Source organism: Anser brachyrhynchus (genome assembly GCF_964034855.1).
Source record: "Anser brachyrhynchus genome assembly, chromosome: Z".
NCBI classification, from domain to species: domain Eukaryota; kingdom Metazoa; phylum Chordata; class Aves; order Anseriformes; family Anatidae; genus Anser; species Anser brachyrhynchus.
Window position 1 is genome coordinate 24,234,773 of NC_137697.1, and position 20,939 is coordinate 24,255,711.

Here is a 20,939-nt window from a genome sequence, read left to right on the forward strand (position 1 = left end):
TTGTTTTTTTTTTGTTTGTTTGTTTTTTGCACTTAGTGAACAGTGAACAACTGGATGGGAGTGGGGAGCTAAATAATTAAAGATACTCAGGTCCCACCTGTTTTAACGATCTAGATTTACCTATTACAATCATTCTCTTTTCTCAGCAACAACAAATACAATATTAAACCAATAAAAGACAATAATAAGAAAACATTATAGGTTTGTCAACACAAAAACTGAAAGAAGTACTACAGAATTAAAAAAAGTTGAAAATGAAAAAAAAGTTCAATTATGTCACTTTATTTTAATTGTAAACATCTTATAATGCACAATGAAGGGGAGTAAATATTTATCACAGCTTAGTTTTAGCATTTTTGGTGAAGGGTACAGATGTGCTGATTTCCAAGGAAAAATCAGAACACACTGAGCGATATATGTGAGAACAAAATATATAACGAGATTCAGTGCATTTATGAGTTTAGAAATAATGAATATAAGCCTCACTTTCACTTTTTCCTGAGGCAAAAGCCTTCTACTGACATTAACTAGGAATTATGCCTACACAGAATAAGCAGGATGGGTTCACCTCCCCATTCTGTAAAGGAATTTAAATTTAATTTTGTACAACAATAATGTTAGGACGTTTCAGTTCACATGTAGCTGTCTTTGAAGCATATGTAATTTATAGCAACAAACCTGTTGCTGTAAGTACACTATTCATTTCACGTTATTCTCCCATTTGGTATATATTACTTTAAAGTCATTTTACAGACACAGTAGATAAACCAAAATAAATGAAACCCTAATTTTCTTACACAGTCTTTTGTATAAAGTTGATCTTTTTGTGCTCTCCTTTAGTTTTTGGCTTTGTTTCTTATTTAATTCCCTATTTTAGTGTAGCAAATTCATGTGTCCGCATAATGAAATGTTTAAGAAGAAAAATCTGATTGTTTAATGTCAATCAGTATGGGCTATATAAACTGTCATTATGAGATTTAACCATTAAAATGTAAAATCAGGCTGATACCCCACAAAATATACACATTGAAAACATGCACTGCATTATGTACCTGCTCATTTATTTATTTTTACTTTTTAAAATTAAAAGTAGACAGGGGTCTAAAAAATATATAATCATGCTTGGGACTATGGTCAATCTATTTTGACATTTGAAGTTGGTATTAAAGCTAGTTTTGCCTTCTAAATTCCCAAGCAAATTTTATTTGTAATAAAGTGAAATCCAGCTAGAAATGAGAAAAAATAGGTTTATTGTCATTCTAAGAGGAATATTAAAATCATTTAATAATAAAAAATCATTTTCTTCTTTTGAAGGCTATGTAACCTGTCCTTACTTCTTAGGGAATTTGAAAATGACAGGCACACCTTGTTGAATTAATTTAAGAATTAAGAATAACAAAAAGTACTAAATCTTAGCTTCAGTTCTGTTTAAGGCACCATGTAATAGCCGAGGTACAATGATCCCTGATGTACATTCTTAAATGGCAATGGTCCATCTAGCCACCTATTCAAATTCTACACAATTGGGAATAAGTACAAATGAGGTGTGCCAGTTACACTGCCTTATCTAATTTTTTTTGTAAAAATTTAATTCCACTTTAACAACAAGGAAATATTTTTGAAAGGAAAATGATGCAGGTTGCTACATTCCTTGCACTCTATAAATCATCTTTTCTAAGAGCAGCAGATTGAATCACTAATATGAAAAGACCTGGAATAGAAGAAAGTCATCCAAACGGAATGTTTTCCTGTATGTCCAGTTCAGCTTAAGTAGCACGTACACTTAAAAATTAACAATAATAATCAAGTCACTTCTTTTTCAGCTTCAGCTTCTAACAACTACAGTACCACTCAACAGCCAAAAGCACCTGTTCAGTGGTGCCACATAAAGAATCAGTAGTCTTCAAAACAGAGGAACTGGTAAGGAAATAATATCTGGAACTGTTGATTTTAAAGGAACCTTGCATTGTTAATATAATGGTCAGATAATTAGGTACGTTTATTACGTACACATTATCACATTCTGTTACAATTCCATCATTTAAACTTGCTTCTTTCTTACAGAAAGAAACTAGAATATCTTCCCAATCCTCCAGCATTATTACAAAATTTCCCCCTGAATGCTCACAATTTTTTAAAAATAGTGTCTTTTAGTTGTCCAAGGAAAAGCACCTTTTATAACAAATTTGATACATCTGCTGTCAAATAAGTATGCCTCCAGTGTAAATCAAAGAAAATAGTTCTTTTGATATTTCACAGAAGTGCATCTAATTAGAAACCTATGTATATGAAATCATTGTCATAACTAATAATTAACATTAATTTTATTTAAAAAACTATGAAAAATTTTAAATTATTATAAGAGGACAAAAACATTAAGCTTTGCAAAAATCTTCCTTGCATTTGATTCTAAGAAAACTCTTCATATTGAGTGGCCAATGTAAAATGATTCAGTTTACAAAAAAATCTTTGTTGTTTTTTCTTTTTTCTTTTTTTTTTTTTTTAAACAGATCTGGCAAAATACATACATCCATTCCATTTAATAACTCCAATAAAATTATGTTCAGCACAGTTAAAATTTGACAACAGTCAACCTTCAGACTTTTTCTCTCTTTATTTTTTTTTCATATTAAACCCAAAGGGCTAATGTAATGGTGGGGGGAAAGTTTCATATTAGACTGCAGTATATGTATTTCCAGTAGCACTGCATTGTCTGATAGTCTGAGTAGTTGCAACAATGTGCTCGTTATGAATTGGGTTCAGGAGGTTCTGCTGTACTCCACTCTCAAGCACAGGCTGCATGCAGCCCACCTGAAATGCCTGGTTTATCTCTGTTTTCTCCCTCTTGGCTTGTGGCTCTCCATTTTCATCCATCTCTTCATCTATTTCACTTTCAACTTCACTGCCCTCATCTGCACAAACAACCGTAAAAGTAGCACAAAGGAAAAAAAATGTAACACAAGGACTTTTGTTTTGCAAATAATATTTGAAATACAAAGATACAGGGAAGACTAGCAATCTCATAGAGTATAAACTGAAAAGTTAAAATTTTAATGGAAAACATTAATGATTATTTCAAATAGATTAACAGACTACCCCAGTTCTGATCACTTCAGTTACACACTATTGATACAATAACAAGAAAGAGCAACTAGCAACCTCAAAAACAATCTCTAACAAACAGTGTTAACTTCATATTGCAAAATGTCTCTCATCTATAAGACTTGATAAACTTTTAAAATAGTAGTTACTCTTACTTATAGATAGGGAAACTGAGGTGAAATGTGGTTGTGACTTGACATCAAATTATACAACCAGTCAGTATAAAAATATATGTCAAAATATGGCATGAAGACCTTATAAAAAACTCTTTTCTTCCTATCTTTTTCACTGACAAGTTATTTAGCAACTGTATGTAATCCTGCCATCTTCACTTAGTAGTAATAAAGATACATGAGCATACTCCCGGCTTTCTTCCCATGGCTGTTCCCCTTCTCTGTCCTACCAGAAACAACTAAATGCTGGGTAAAAATTTGAATGTTTCTTGTGAAAAAAATAAACATCTTTAAAATAAATTTTTATTAGGAAACATAACTAGAATATTCTAGTCATTATATGATGCAGTATCCATATATTAATGTATCCACAAAACATATACATGCATTTTAAAATCATAGTATGTACATGTATTTATGTATATGCATTTTTAAAATCTAAGTTATTTTGCTCGGAGACTCTATACAGAATTATACACTGTAGAGATTAAAATGCTTACCTTTATCCATATTTCCAGGGGACACAGCATTTAAATCACCAAACTGCAAAACAAACAGAAAAAAAACTAGACACCATCTTATGCAAATATAAACTTAGAGCATCTGTGATGGAGCAGGTCTGTGCTCCACTGGTTTGAGGTTAGCATGCGAACACATGGTATTGACTGCAGCCACATCCATTACACATCAATTATGTTTTCCATTCCATCCTAGGCTCGTACTTACTAAGATAACTGTCACTAAGTAAGCCCTCTTAAATTACAATGGGTGATGGTATAATTCTTTTTTAAGATGACTTCATCATGGCCTTTATCACTTGAACCGAACTACTTCTGTGTTGTATAAGGTCAGAAAATATGACATATATCCATTTTGAATTGTCAATATTTTATCAAAAAGCTCTTTTTAAAATTTCCCAGAGAAGCTAGAATAAAACTAAGTTACAAAAAAAGCAGTTACAGCATTGCAGATTTACAAGGTAGATGAAAGCCACTGCTGAGAAAAGGTTTAGAATCTGTCAACTGTTTACTTATATCAAAAAGATATCTTTTCAAAAAAGTTGCTCACAAACCAGATGTACAACCTTCTTTCTTTTCTTTCCCTGAATCTTCTAACCTACTCTTATAATGAGATTGGCAAAGCAAAATGTCATGAATCAATCACAAATGAAAAGAGTATGTTATTTAGATAAACAAATTTCTAACAATAATTAATGATACCAGTCTTTTTCAGAAGTACAGTAAGGTAAGACAGTAATTTAAGGAATGCTAGTAGAACAAACTCCAGTACCCACCCTTTCACATCATCATACCTATCCTTACAATATTTTGGCTGTGTTCATTAAGTGTTCACACAACCATGCAACAGAAACGTACAACAAAACTCACCTAAGAGAAAAACCTTTAAACATGAGGTCATTTTTATTTGGCTGCAGTTAACTGCAGCACTCCACAGTACTTTTGGCAATACCTGTGTCCAAAGATGGGAGAAGGGGACGGGTGGAAAATGAGAATGTTTTTCTTAGCTGTAACACTAGTGTTTGTCAGACTATAGTCTTAGACTTCCTTGTTTTATTTCAGTCACAGGAAAACAGTAAAAAGCACATACTTAATGAGTATTTACAACTTCTATCTTGCCTGTTTCACCTCCAAAAGTTCTAGGTTACTTATTTGCATAAATTTTTTTTAAGGCTCTACACTACACCGAGAATGTATGTGCAAATATATGATGTCTATTAAGAAGACAAGAATGTGTAAACCATAGAGTTCTGTAGTATCTTTTTGCAAATATAAGGCAGAGATTAAGCAAATATATCACTGGTGGGCCTAATTTTTAAAATTTTAAAAACTAAATTTTATAATTTAGTTTTTCTGAAACCTTATGCCATATGGTTTGAAATTATTTGCCATATGGCCATAATGCCATATGGTTTGAAATTATTTGACAAATAAAGTAAGAAATTTCCAGTTTCTCTTGAAAGTATAGTATCTATTTATAGTATGGTGTGATACTATTAGTGTATCTTGAAGGAAGAATGACACCTGATGTTAAATCAACACACAAAATAACTTGGAAGTAATCAGTAATCAATATGATACAATGACTCCCACATTTAAAAATGTAACAAAGCTATCTCATTAAACATTGAGTATATTTTTAAATATACCAATTTTCCAGCACTTTTAATATAAATTTATTTTGAAAAATCATGCATCTCACTCAAAAGGTTAGATAGATGAAGTACTGGACAAAAGAGGGATGAGATAAACTTTGCCTTGCAGATGCCATCAAACACTGGTTCTCAATTGAGACTTTTGTGGTTTTTTTTGAGCCTATAATCTTTAAAACACAGATATGAAAATCAGCTGTGTCACAGACCTCTAAGTATGTCGACACTGGTGTCATGAATGTAAGCAGTACCATACACACCAAATTACTGCAAGTGAGACACCCTTCTCAGGTCAGTGGGGGTAGTCAGCTCACTTGTTTTAACATTTGTGTTGGAATTTAAAATGTGTGTAAATACTTGTAAACAGATCCATGTAAGCAACAGGGTTTGGTTTGGTTTTTTATTTTTCACACATTCAGTTGTCAAAAACTGAAAAAATGTTTTATGTTGAAAAACATTTCTCAAACTGTGCCCAGACTTAGGCACATGAATCTGTGTGCAGGTTTGTAAAGGAGTAAGCTTGTTAGCAAAGATTTGGTTGTTAGAATTCAGTGTGATTTTAGAACTCTGACAATCAACAAATTAGTAGATGTAATAGTAACCCAATCTATTCTTACACTGCAGAACTTTCTACAGCTCCACATAAATGTTTAGAAAATTTGCAAAGATACATACTCAAATTCATCACTAAATCCATCAGTGTAGTCTCTTACATGTTCTTACCTCTCCCATAACTGCAATAGGTGTCTCTCCTGTTGCCTGAGCAACACGATGTTCTACTAAGTAAAACATGTATTCATCATAAAGCAAGCGGATCAGATGAAAAGAGCCAAAGCTAGCAGCACTGCGCAAGGTTAAATCTCGAATCACCATTGAGCTATTCAAAAATAGAAAAAGACGTTTCTGTTATATGTTATATTCATTTTAAGTTATCCACACACACTTTTCACCTCAAAACCAACATTCCTAAAAGCAACATCATCCACAAATATCTGATTTATGGTGTCTTCAGAAAGAGATGTCCAGGAAAAAACATCATTTGCTTCTCTCCTTTTGCTGAAGGTATTGTTGGATACATTATTTTAAAAAATAACTGGATTGTTTTGTTTCCCATTTTCTTTGTTTTCATATATGCATAACTACCAATACTTGACTATGCGTAAAATCTAACCTGAAGGAAAAAATTGTTAAAAACACACACACTAAAAAAGAAACAAAATTGTATGAAAACTGCTTCACTTTAAACAAGCAAACACTTAAATAACGTATGTTGAGCCCACCTCCCCAGTACAAAGGTTTTAATTGTCAGGATTTTAAAACTTTGAAATTCAAAAACAGAAAGAAAAAAAAAAAGACTTTGTATATATATATATATATAATATATATATATGATATTGATATCCTCAACAAGTAGCTGACACGGTCATTTTCAAATAACTAGGTTACTACGTTTATTCTGATAACTGTTTGTAGTGAGTTTATACACCAAGGGTTTGGTAGCAGGAGGGCTGCAGGGGTGGCCTCTGTGAGAAGAATCCAGAAGCTGCCCCATGTAAGATAAGAGCCAGCTCAAAAGGGACCCGCTGCCAGCCAGAGCCGAGCCAATGAGCGATGTTGGTTGCACCTCTGGGACAGCAGATTTAAGAAAGGAAAAAAAAAACCTGCTGTACAACAGCAGCTGGAAGAGCGAGGAGAAGCAGCCCTGCAGCCCCCAAGGGCAGTGCAGCAGGAGGGCAGGAGGTGCTCCAGGCACAGAGCAGAAGTTCCCCTGCGGCCTGTGGAGAGGCCCCTAGTGGAGCAGGCTGTCCCCCTGCAGCCCGTGGGTCCCACACGGAGCAGATCTCCATGCTGCAGCCCCCCCGTGGAGGAGCCCCCGGTGGAGCAGGTGGAGGTGGCCTGGAGGAGGCTGCGGCCCATGGAGAGCCCCCGCAGGAGCAGGCCCCGGGCCGGAGCTGCAGCCCGTGGAGAGGAGCCCACGCAGGAGCAGGGGTCTGGGGGGAGCTGCCGCCCGTGGGGGACCCGTGCTGGAGCAGTTTGCTCCTGGGGGATGGACCCCGTGGTGTGGACCCATGAGAGCTGCTGCCTGTGGGAAACCCACACAGGATCAGGCTGGGAAGGACGGCATGGGAGGGAACCTATGCTAGAGCAGGGGCAGATGCGAAGGAGTGGTGGAGGCAAAGCACTGGGGACTGACCGCAGCCCACGTTCCCCTGTGCCGCTCAGGGGGAGGAGGTGGGAGAGGGTGGATGGGGGAAGATGTTTTTGTTTTTCTGTTTCTCAGTGCTCTAGTTTGTTAGTGATAGACAATAAATTTTATTCATCTTCTTATACTGAGTATGTTCTGCCCGTGACAATAACTGTTGAGTGATCTCCCTGTCCTTATCTCAACCCGAGCCCTTTTCATTGTATTTTCTCCCCTTTCTCTTTGAGGAGTGTGAGTGAGAAAGCAATTGTGGTTTAGCTCAGCTTCCCAGTTGGGTAAAACCACCACACTGTTTCAATAAGCAACTAACACAGAATGCTTGTCTTAATGAGCTCTCCATACATTAAAAAAAGTTTTGTCTTCCTTACCTAATAAACACAGATACCAGTGTTTCAATGAATAATATTAAAAATAGTGACCTAATAATTGTAGTTATTCAACCTAAAGATTTCACATTATCTTTCTAACTCATGACAAAATTCTACCTGCATTCATTTTCACATGGACTTTAAAAGAATGAGTAACACTTAAGTTCCTGCCAAGTTACAAGTGTCCCTGAGTTTGATGTGAACAATAATTTTTTTTAAAAAATAAGTTTTTCATGACTTAGTGAGTCAGTATGATGTTACATCTGTCAACTTTGCTACAGTGAACTATTCAGCAAATAAAAGAATACTTAAAATGTTTTAGATTTCTAATAAATACTACCTGTAGAAAGACCATTTTAACAGAAATTGCCTCGCTGCTTTAGGAAAGCTGGGTCTTCCTTCATATGGTTTCAGTGCTTGCATCATTACATTATCAAGCCAGGCAGCCCACTGCTCCAGAGTGCTTTGCTGTTGAAGAGTCATTTTGAAATCTGTTTCTAGCCTCTGAACCATGTTGTCATCACACTGGCACACCCAGGAAGCCTGCTCCTGTTATAGCAAATGACAACTCTTGAATTAACAATACATAAACCAAAGCAGAGAATGAAATTCATTCTTAAAGGTTAAGCAATTCAGTGGATGAAAAGGACAAAAAAAATGCTTATGACACAAACTCAGAAATAGTTTTTATTTTTATATATGTCACAGTTTTGCTGAAAGACAGCGGGCGGGGAAAATACAACATGTAAAAGCAAACATTAAGTATGTTGTAGTTTTCCCCGTTAATCTTCAAAAAAAGACATCTCTTACTTTCCTTGTTCATAATTTTATTACTGAAATATTTGAGAATTGCCAGTTTTTGCTGGGACCGCAGGCAAGCCAATCAGAAAGAATAGTTAAATGGGAGTTTCATGTAATAATAATAATAATAAAATAAAATAAAATAAATAAAATAAAATAAAATAAAATAAAATAAAATAAAATAAAATAAAATAAAGCAAAATAAAATAAAATAAAATAAAATAGAAGAAATCAAGTGCTAGGTTCCTTTTGTTATGACAAAGTTAAGCCTAAAGACAATTTCAGTTATATTGTCTTATAAAAGAACACTTTGTATGTAAACAAGGATTGCTTTGTTTGCTGACTATAGGCAGCAATAGATTACACATTATCTAAAGCACGAAGTAAACTGCAAGCAAATGGAGAAACGTACCCTGCAGGCAATAATGAACAATTTAATTTAGTCAGTGTTACCAAGTTTAAATGAGACTAACAGGAAACTTCAGAAACTAAGACATAACAAATGAAGACTCACTTAAGCCATGTCCTTAAACTATAGCAATCGTGCAAGCTTAACACCTCAAAATTCACAGACTATGTGTCTATGTTACTGTTATTACTGTAATTAATATATTGCATTTTTGGTCAAGTACACTACCCACACCAACTCTTTCATGTAGATATCAATGATGCTGTAACAAGAAGTCTGAGGTCAATCACAAGAGATTTAAAGGCCCTTGGAAGATGGCTAAAGGACTCAGGAGCACAGGCAGTGTTTTCCTCAATCCTCCCAGTAATGAGACATGAAAAGAAACAGATGAGCCCAGGTCATCAGTGCCTGGCTCCAAGACTGGTGCCCCCACCAGAATTGTGGGTTTTATAATCACAGAGGAGTCTTTGAGACACAAGATTTGCTGGGGCCTGACAAGATCCAACTGTCTCAATGAGGGAAATGATTCTTGGCTCATAACCTGATTTTCTCCTACAGTGGGTGTTTCGTCATTCTTCCAGTCCCTGCCTTTCCCTTCTGTGACCTGGGCTTTGTGTATGGATTTCTTGTGAATGAAGACTCAAGCAAAAAAGTCATCAAGTACCTCAGCCTTCTCCATATTCTGAGTGACCAAGTTTCCCATTTCCTTCTGGAGAGGGCCCACAGTTTCCCTCACCTTCCTTTTATCTCTGAGGTATTGTTTTTCCCTTGATGTCCCTGTTCTAATTTAATTCTAAAAGAGCTTTGGCTTTCCTACTCTGATACCTGGCTGCTTGGACAGTGTTTCTGTATCCCTCCCAGACTATCTGTACTTGCTTCCACTTTCTGTAGGCATTCTTTTTCTATTAAAGCTTGGTCTGGAACTCCTTGTTCATCCATCCAGGCCTCCTGGTGTTTTTGCCCGACTTCCTCTTTGTTGGGATGCATCGCTCCTGAGTTTGGAGGAGGTGATCCTTGTATATTAACCAGCTTTTGTGGGCTCCTCTTCCCTCCAGGGCTCTGTCCCATGGTACTCTACCAAGCAGATCCCCAAAGAGGGCAAAGTCTGCTCTATCAAAGTCTACGATAACAAGCTTGCTGTGTTTCCTCCTTGCTGCCCTCTGCATTAAAAACTGCACCATTTCATGGATCACTGCAGCCAAGGCAGCCCTTGAGTTTTACATACCCCACCAGCCCATTCTTTTTGGTGAGAATAGGATCCAGCACTGCATCTCTCCTTGTCGGCTCCTCTATCATTTGGAGAAGGAAGTTGTCATCAACGGATTCCAGGAACGATTGCCTACACACTGCTGTGCTGTCCCACCAACAGGTATTGGAGCAGTTAAAAATCCCCAATGAGAACCAGGGTTGATAATGTGACGCTGCTTATTTCTGTCTATAGAGGGCCTCATCTGCTTGGTGTTCCTGATCAGGTGGCCAGTAGAACACTCCCACTACAATGTCTGCTGCCCCTGCCCTCCCTGTAATCCTGACCCATAAGCTCTCTGTCAGCTCCTAATCCATCCCCAGGTAGAGCTCCATGCACTCCAGCTGCTCATTGACAACTAGGGCAATGCCCTCTCCTCACCTTCCCTGCCTGTCCTTCCTAAAGAGCCTCTATCCTTCCATCCTAACATGCCAGTAATGGAAGCCAACCCACCACGTCTCTGAAATACCACTGCGGTCACAACCCAGCAGGCGCGCATACATGGGACCCATATACAGGGTCTGGGGTGTGCATTTAGGGATCCACAAGAGCTGGTTACTTTTTAAGAACCACCTTTTAAAGGCCCAGGAACTTTTTAAGAACCACCTTTTAAAGGCCCCATTGTGTCACAAGTCAAGCAAGCGGGGAAGACTAGCTTGGCTGAGCAGGGAACTCTCCTGGAAGAAGGGCAGAAAAAGATATGATCTCTGCAAACAATATCAGGCTTCACAAAGAGATTTACGAGCTGCAGTTCACATCTGCAGAGAGAAAACAAGATAAGCCAAAGCTCAACTTGAGCTGACATTAAGTCAGTGTGGTGTCGGACAACAAAAAAGGCATTTTAAGTACATCAACAGCAAAAGGAGATCTAAGGAGAACATTGGACTGACGCTTGATGGAGATGGTCACCAAACAAGTTATGATGAGGAAAAGGCAGAGGAATGTAATGCATTTTTTGCCTCATTTTTGAATATTAATGATGGATCCTGGGCTGCCTAGTCCTCAGAGTTGGAGCAGCATGATCTGAGGAGCAGTGAGCAGGGACTTGCCATTTGTGATTTGCCACCTAAATTGCAAGGAATGAGTTGTATCAGGCGAATGTTCATAAATCCATTGGGCCTGACAGGATTCACCCCAGAGTACTGAAGGAGTTAGAAGAGGTTATAGCTGGACCCCTCTCCAGTAATTACCAAAGGTCTTGGGAATCTGGGGAGGTCCCTGCTGACTGGAAGCTAGCCAGAGTTATTCTGATTTACAGGAAGGGCGTGACAGAAGACCCAGGGAACTGTGGATGTGTTAGTCAAGCCTCAAAAATCTGAAAAAGTTATGCAGAAGATTCTTCTGTGGCATACTGAAAGGCATTTAAAGAACAAAGCTATTATTGGCACAGTCAACACATGTTGGAGGGAAAGTCTTGCTTTAGTAATTTGATCTCCTTCTATGATAAGTGCACCCATTTAGTGCATGAAGTGAAAGTGGTGGATGTGATGTTTCTGGATGTTAGTGAAGGCCTTTGATACTGTTCCTCATAGTATTCTACTGAACAAATTGTCCAAATGTGAGAGAAAGATCCTTGTGGGTCCCTTCCAACTCGGGATATTCTATGATTCTATGAACAAGCTCATGCTATGCTGGGTGAACTGGCTTGAAGGTAGAGCTCAGAGCATTGTAGTCAATGGGACTACATTTGGCTGGTGGCCAGTGACCCCAGGGCTCAGTTCTAGGGCTGGTCCTGCTCAACAGTTTTATCAATGATCTGGATGCAGGAATTGAATGTCTCCTGAGCAAGTTTGCTGATGATACTAAACTGGTAGGTGCTGTTGACTCTCTGGAGAGATGAGAGGCATTGCAGAGAGATCAAGATAGACTGGAGCATTGGGCAATCATCACTGGCATGAAATTCAACAAGGGTAAATGCTGCAAGGGTAGGTTCTGCACCTGGGATGGAGTAATGCTGGACACATGGAGACGAGTGTCTGGGTAGCAGCTCAGTAGAAAGGGATCTGGGGGTGCTGGTTGACACCAGGCCCAACATGAGCCAGCAGTGTGACCTGGCAGCCACGAGGGCAAACCACATTTTGGCATGCATTAAACACAGCATAGGCAGTCAAAAGAGGTGATTCTCTGAGTATATTTAGCATTGGTGTAGCCTCACCTCAAATATTGTGTGCAGTTCTTGGCTCCAGAACATAAAAAGTATGTTATGTTACTTGAAAGTGTCCAGAGAAGAGCAACAAAGCTAGTAAAAGGGCTGGAAGGCATGTACTGAGCAGACGCTGAGGACACTTGGGTTGTCTAGTTTGGAGAAAAGAAGGCCAACAGGCACTGTTCTCTACAACTTCCTGAGGAGGGGAAGTGGAGGGAGAAGTGCTGGTCTCTGCTCCCTGGTCACCAATGACAGGATGCGTGGAAATGGCACATAGCTGTGCCAGGTGAGGTTCAGACAGGACATTATGAAAAATTTCTTTACCGTGGTGGTGAGCAAACACTGAAACAGGCTTCCTAGAGAGGTGGTTGATGGTTGGTCCTGTCAGTGTTCGAGAGGCATTTGGACAAAGCCCTCGGTAATATGCTTTAACTTTTGGTTAGCCCTGAAGTGGTCACACAGCAGGACTAGATTATCTTTGTAGGTACCTTTCTACTGAACTCTACTGAACTCCCCTATTCTATGCTATTCTATTCTTATTTTGACAGAATGCTCTTTTTAGGTCTCTTCCAACTGAACTATTCTAATAACACCATTTATAGTTTATATATTGTTGCATAGTGTAAGTACATATGTTAAACGTTATTTATTAAAAAGCATATGTTAAAACCAAAAAAGAATAGAAATGTTGCTAGTAAACTCTTTTTTATTAAGACAGAGTACGTAATAATATCTATTCACAAAGAAAAAATTCAAACATAGAACTATCAGTAACCTGGAATATTTCACTTTGCTGGGCAAAAGGGAAATAAATAAATAAATTAATAAACAACCTTTTCCTCATAGGAGCAGAAATATTTGGGAAACATTTTTTGAAGGTGCAATGAAATTATAAACTTACATTCTACAGCTAACTGGAAACCAGTACTAATCTAATCAGCTGCTGTGGAGATCTTGTACACTTACGCACAGACACTTAGATGAAGCATACTAATGGAATTGTCTTTGAACTAATGAAACAGTCTCTGCTAAAAACAATGCTGTGCATTTAATTACTTTTAGAGACAAACACTGCACTATTTTAGATGTAATTGTAAAGTATCATTTATGCTATTACTAAGACATCATTCATGATACCCATTCTAAGAATGTATGTGTGACACATTTCCAAAGAATTTGGAAGAATACAAGCACTTGAAGACAGTAAATGTAAACAGACAATGCTTTTAAGTTTTCACTTTCACAGAATCACAGAATGGTTGAGGTTGGGAGGGACCTTTGGGGATCATCTTGTCCAACCCCCCTGCCAAGCAGGATCACCTACAGCACATTGTGCAGGATGGCATCCAGGGAGGTTTTGAGTATCTCCAAAGAAGGGAACTCCACAACCTCCCTGGCCAACCTGTTCTAGTGCTCTGTCACCCTTACGGTAAAGAAGTGCCCCTTCATATTCAGCCGGAACTTCCTGTGTTTCAGTTTGTGCCTGTTGTCTCTTGTCCTGTCACTGGGCACCACTGAAAAGAGTCCAGCTCCATCCTCCTGACAACCTGCCTTCAGATATTTGTACGTATTGGTAAGATCCCCTCTCCGTCTTCTCATCTCCAAGCTAAACAGGCCCAGCTCTCTCAGCTTCACTTTCCTAAAGTGTGAGCTGGCATGTTTGAACTAAATCAGTGCATATAGGAATCAGCAAAACATTATCACTTCACATTCTTAATAGAATAATGACAAATAACATGAAAGTTCAAAATCTTGGAGGAAGTAAGACTTTGGTTTTTCATAGCCCATTATTTAAAGCTAAAATTTACCTGAACATTGGCAAAATCAACACGGTTAAGATCGTTGAGCATCTGGTTGATTTGAGAAGTATTTTGAAGTACAGCACGAGCTGCTTGAGCCAGGTGATTAAGAGATGTGTATCTTCGCAGAGTCTGGGCAAAGGCACTTACAGCGGCAACCTATGAAAAAATCAGTTTCTTCTTAAATATTGTACTCTCTATCTGCAGATCAATTCTTTGATTCTTTACCTTAATTTTAATATTCCATATTAATGATCCCTGATATGTGAATTATGTTAAATGTAACATCGAATTACTTTTAATGAATTTAAGGAATTCCTTCCTTTCAATTCTTTGACAAAACTAAATTGTTTCTTCTCCCATTTGACACAGCGCTAAATATGAAATTCAGCATTAAAGTTAAAATGCTATTGCTTTTAGATACTACTGCCCACTGGGTTTGCCATTGCAAGAACAATGCTGCAATAATTTTGCCTACCTTGGTTTGTATCATCCTCTGTGGAATATTGTTCATGGCATTTGAAAGCCAACCTTCAAGGCTTTTTGCAAAATTGCGAATGGCTTGGGTCAAGGCACCTGTACATGAAAGAATAAAAACAGAATGAAAAGAAAGAAATGTACCTGTTTTGAAATGGTTTGCATCCTCAGTACTCATATACCCAATATGCAGATCCACTGCTTTTACTTTCAAAAGACAAATCCAATCTAGGTTCAAAATGCCTCATTCAGATATAGATTATGCAATAATGATTTTAGTTTTGGTTTAATAATCAGTTCTGACTTCCACATCTAATCTTTCAAGAAGTTGATGACCAAGCAGTATTGTTTTGGGCACTCCTATACGACAACATCAATAATCACAGCATTTGTTTCTTGTCCATTGAAAATTTACATAACAAACGTTCAGCTTTCCATTTCATTTAAGTACCTCTTCTAGAGAGCAAAACTCTGGAAAAATAATTATTATTGGAATACTGCAGTTTCCTCAAATAAGTTCAATATAGCCAGAACTACTATCACGGTGCTGTTTACTTCAGTTTTAAAGAACAAAATCCAACATGCAGAGTTTAAGGATATCATCAATAAGCAAAACATGAAAGTGTGTTTTAGTGACAGAAGGTTAGATTATTCAAACAGGTGTGAAATCTATGTGCATTTTTTTCCTTCACTACAGCATCCACAGAACTGCTGAGTGGGTGACAGAGATTTTGAGAGATATTGAAGCTCTTGAAGTGATCAGCAGTACTCAAAAGATAACTTTTGATTTTTCAAACATTTTAACACAAGGAACTGCACCTGGAAAAAAAGAAAACCCTATCTCCTGAGTAGTAAAAACCTAATTTTCTATTACCTGCCACTTGCTTGTTGACATCATTGCATTTACTCAAACAGATGAAAAGGAGACAAAAATAAAAACTACGTTTCTAAAGACTAATAGAGAATGAATGCAGCTGCAAAAAAAAGGAAAATAAAATAAATAGAAAAGGAAGACTACATTTTCTTTCAAATGATTTCAGCTACATGTGAGAAGAAACTGTCCAAGTACAGATTGACTGGATTCTGTTTATACAGCTTATACTTCCTGGTAGACTAAGAAATGAATGCTGATAGAACTTGTCATTTAGAAATGCTCTTTTTACCATGTGAGCTACTGATGATCCCTTTATTTATGGAATCTGCTACTAGCAAGTTAATTTACTAAAAAACAATCAAACAGAAAAATCATTACATCTTTTTCACATTCCTTTGAATTTGTAGTGGTAATGGACAGAAACCATATTAGTGACCATTCGTCACTTGTGAAGGCACAAGAACTCTACAATATGGGAAAAACATTTACCGCTAGAAAAACGTAAGAGCTCTAGTCTATTGCCAAATACATTATATAATAATCCATTTTATTCCTGACTCAGATGGACAGAATTTGACTTTTCCTAAGAAAAGGAAGTTAGGCATTTTATACACAGGTATTTTTCATTCAATTTGTGAGTGCTGAACATTTCAGCTGAAAAATTTAACAAAGAGGTTAAAAATAAATTAACAATTTTTTCCTCAACGCTCTTTTCTTTTCTACTCCAGTAATATGTATTACACAGAGCAGTCATACAGGTTCTTCTGGAAGAAAACCACTAGAAATTTACATATGAAAAAAGATAAACTTAAAAAATCATGTTTACTTCAAGTACTATCCAAGTTCTGTTGTCTTCCATTTTGAGCAGCTGTTGTCAATACCTTTCCATTTAAGCAGGAAAAAAATAATAAACCTGATGCTTTTGATAAAGCATTTAGATTCCCTTTATCTACACACAGATCAAACTTTCCCAAAATCCGTTCCTGAATTCTTTCCCACAGAAGATACTGAATTTTGCTACTTCACCCAGCTCCTTTCTGGTCTTTGTTAACCATAAAGCACAACCTTAGAGCTTCCTCTTTGCCTCTTGCAATAATGGCTGGAAATACCTTAACTCAAAAGTAAGAGTTCAAATACTAGTAATATTTTAAATATTTAATAATGGTATATACAAGAGAGAACATGTATGTACCATCATTGCAGGAAAGCTGACTAGAAAAAGCAGTTTAGTTAGCTGGTCCTGAAGATAAAAGCAAGGAAATATATTAGCTGTCTTCGGTTCATTGATGGACTTCTGAGCAGAAAATCACTGGATTATTAAAAAAATACAGGCAGATATCTGCTGGGAAGAATTTATCCTAGGATTAGAAATGTGTATGCACCAAGAAATCCGATATCCTTTCCCAAAACAGGATTTCAAACAGAATAAGTATCAATTATTAAAATATGCTTATAAAAATGCTCATAAAATATACTTATAAAATACAAGTATCAAATATTAAAATATCAATTATTAAAATATTTTTCTTGCTAATTCTAGCAAGAAAGAAAAAGGCACAAAAACAACCTGATGTTTGTAGTTATTGATTTTAAATGATTGCATCCATTTTCTTGAAATCTTATATTGGCAATGCCCAGTGCATCTTATTAAAAAGGCAGGAAGAGGCCACAAGCTATAGAGCTATCATATAAGAACTTTTCTAGAGACCACCAGGCAGGAAGCAAGTGAAAGGCAAGGTGAAAGGCAGGTTTAATGAAAAACCCTTGTGCAGATGCAAACATTTAAAAATTCCATGGCCACTCCATCTTTTTATTCAGAAAATACTCTGTTGTTGGAAGAGAGAATTTTAATTCAACCAATTAAATGTTGTAATTAATTTTTTTATCGCTTATTTGCTAGATATAGACCATATTACTCTAAAATAATATCCTAGCTACTTACATTTTCATTAGATAGAAAAGTAAAACATCAAATACAAATGAATGCAAAATAATTTGTTCAGGTAATGGTTGTCAATAATTTGAGAAAATATTTTCCTCTATTTTGCTAAACAGATTAAAAGATATATTATGTTGATCTCTATCAAGACTTTACTTTTTCCTTCAAAAAAACCCTGCCTTTGTAACAGCTGACCTTCAGATTTTACACATTTCCAGCTCCAAATTCTTTTCTATCATACATAATTTACTGAAACCTAATTTAGTTTCACTGACAAGCAAAAAGTCTATAAAACTTCTCGAGAAGGCAGTACCTGCACATCTTTTTATGAACTGCTTATCACTGGAACATGTGTTTACAGCATGAAAAAATAGCTTTGTTAGCTGCAAAGCTACTTGAGGTCCTAGTTTTTTAAAACATATCAATCCAATTTTGTAAAGTGACTTGGTTGTTTCATGGAAAGGATATAACACTTAGGACTTACAAGGATTATACTGTGTTACTAATATGATTTCGTTTTATTATTTAACACAATGAGGTAATAATAAAGGTTTTATAAAGGAGTTAACTTCCCTTTTTTTCTACCAAAAATAGCCATAAAAATACATTGCTGGAGCAATGATGGATTCTGGTAAAATTAGCTTTCAACAGAAAGATGTGCTCCTTATAATGGTTAAATGGCCAGATGGTTACTGACTCTTTCTTGCAGGATGAATGAAAGAAAAAATACTGGGTCAGAATAATAAATTGGACTAAAAATTTCAGAGTTAATTCTTCATTGCCTTAACAGCCATTAAAGTTGATTTCAGCAGCCACTGATAAGGAGCAAAAGACTAAATGTCCAAAAATGAACTCACAAAGCTCACATACATTTTTTTCAGACATTAATTTGTAATGTTTAGATTAAAAACTACTGAATTTAGTGGAAAGACTGATGGACAGTTCACATTGTCTCAGGGTCACAGTGTGTCTACTAAGCACCTTTCATGGGAAGCTTGATCCTGAGAACTAGATCTTCCAACTGTTCTAAGATCCTTAGTTACTTTCAAAATATAAAGGCATGCATCAAGTCTCCTAACCAATAGAATTAGGGATAAATGATACGCAATAGTTCTCTAACCCTGAAAATCATTTCAAAAACTTCCCCACGAGCCACAGGACCACCACCACTACATATACACATGCACAAAAATCCTTACGAAATATTTTGTTTTCAACTTACTAGGAATAGGTCTAAGGACGTCAGGAATGAGAATCTCCACCAGAGCTTGGTACATCACATGATCACAGTTACACATCCATTTCAGAATAGACTCATTTTTGCACAGAGTAATCAGCTTTGCTTTTGGAAGTCGACTTTCTATTTCACTCAGATTGCTGGAGTGAACAAATGCAGCAAATGAATAAATGAAAATGCATTTGCAGAAGATAAAAACAGCAACTGGTGTTAAAAGTTATTATTTAATAAAGAAGTTATAGATGGCTCAACTACAGTGAACAGAACTTTAGACCTTGCATCACATGAAACTGGATTAGAAAAATGCCTTCACAGAACTGCCCCAGCCCATAAATTATGCAGAGGTATGAATGATCTTTTTGTCTTAAAAGTACTGGATAGGATACTGTGAAAACACACCTTTACTGTAGTTGTCTATCCAAAATTAAAAATGGAAAACAAAAGTATTTCAGGTCTGCAATCTGCCATAAAAACAGCTTTAATACAAGTGACAGAAAACATACATTTAATTTGAAAAAATAGTATATGAAGAAACATTACTACTCTGAAGGTAAAGCCAACGATAGTTTGTATTATTATTATTTTACACTTCCATTAAGCAGTAAACAAAGAGAAAATATTTTCTGACCTTGGTTCATTAATGGTAGTGCCATCAGGTGGAGTAGAGGGAGAATAGCGCCAGAAAGTTTGCCACAATTTTTCTATCAGGCTGAACTGAAGATTTACTACCACATCCAGTATTGCCTGAGAAAATAAAATGCAAATACTGTTTGTCTTCTACCCAGCTTCTCACTAACCCCAACTCCAACTAGAGGTATGGCTTTTTTTCCTTCAAAACGTTGTGAAGCGTGTGCAAACTTTACATTTCTTAAGGAATAAATGTTTTAATATCTTTGATATCCATGTATTATCCAGTAGTATAAGCTGGTGTGCACTGACATTAAAACCAAGTGCACATGCAAGGAAGCCTCCAGAAATGAACATGGCCTACATAAACGCATCAGAGGAATTCAACCCCAAAAGATTGTTAATGCTACTGCAAACATAAAGGAAACCTGCTATTTTACTCATTTTAATAATTCAGATAGGTTTGAAAACACATTTAAAATAATTTTAAAATACATTTTTTTATTCAATATGAAATATGTTTTAAACTTCTCAATGTTTCTTTAAGATTTAATTTTTTTTACATTTTCCTATTGACTAAAGCAAAGATCTGCATGTACAATGTGAAGGTTAGTTTCTCTAAAATTCTGAAAACAACTACAACTAATTTTTATTCTGAAGAAAATTTTATTTATATATTTTTCCCTGTGAAGGGGACCCTCCAAATAATCATAGAATCATACAGAATCATATAGTGGTTTGGGTTGGAAGAGTCCTTAAAGATCATCCAGTTCCAACAACCCTGCCATGGGCAGGGACACCTCCCACTAGACCAAAGCCCCATTCAAAAATATATATAGGAAATACCTCACAGTGCTCTCGATAAAGACTCTGCAGTGATTTGATGTCCTCAAAGGTAGTACCATCTGGTAGAGAAGATATTTCAACTTCTCCAAACTCTGGAAGTACTCGAGATGCATCTGTTTCCATGACAACATAATGAGAGAATACTATTGTGAAAATGATTCTTAAAGATATAAAAGCCATGTAGATTACATACTACACTTAAATAGAAAAAGTTAAACCAAACATGCTCAGGACATTACAGGATGAAGAAAAATATTTATGTCAATGTATAAAAGATTAATTGTTGAATAGCTTGTCTTGTACAACTGACGTAGTTTCTATGTAGTCAGGCATGACGGGTCTTAGTAGACTCAATAATGTATTTTTTGTTTGAAATGTGTGATTTCTGTATTTGTCACAAATATTTCCAAGAGAGAAGCTGATCTGAGGGAAAACTGCTGCATTGAAACACATCTGGGAAGGGCAATTCAAAGTATTTTAACAACATCCTTGTGTACTCAATGATTTCAATAATAGCAATAG

General features: G+C 36.5%; 1 protein-coding gene across 13 annotated transcripts in view; it reads right to left on the reverse strand.

Annotated features, from left to right (window-relative positions):
* Positions 1-261: 261 nt before the first annotated feature.
* Positions 262-20,939, reverse strand: part of RFX3 (regulatory factor X3) — a 123,792-nt gene continuing 103,114 nt past the window's right edge. For all 13 annotated transcript variants that reach the window (XM_080574442.1, XM_080574443.1, XM_080574439.1 and 10 more), the window contains 9 exons: positions 20,418-20,530; positions 19,573-19,688; positions 18,930-19,084; positions 14,896-14,993; positions 14,427-14,576; positions 8,357-8,565; positions 6,169-6,322; positions 3,776-3,818; positions 262-2,912 (listed from right to left, as the gene is read on the reverse strand). In XM_080574442.1, coding sequence (XP_080430568.1) covers positions 2,674-2,912; positions 3,776-3,818; positions 6,169-6,322; positions 8,357-8,565; positions 14,427-14,576; positions 14,896-14,993; positions 18,930-19,084; positions 19,573-19,688; positions 20,418-20,530 — 1,277 coding nt within the window. In that variant the 3' untranslated portion in view covers positions 262-2,673. The remainder of the gene's footprint in view (positions 2,913-3,775; positions 3,819-6,168; positions 6,323-8,356; positions 8,566-14,426; positions 14,577-14,895; positions 14,994-18,929; positions 19,085-19,572; positions 19,689-20,417; positions 20,531-20,939) is intronic.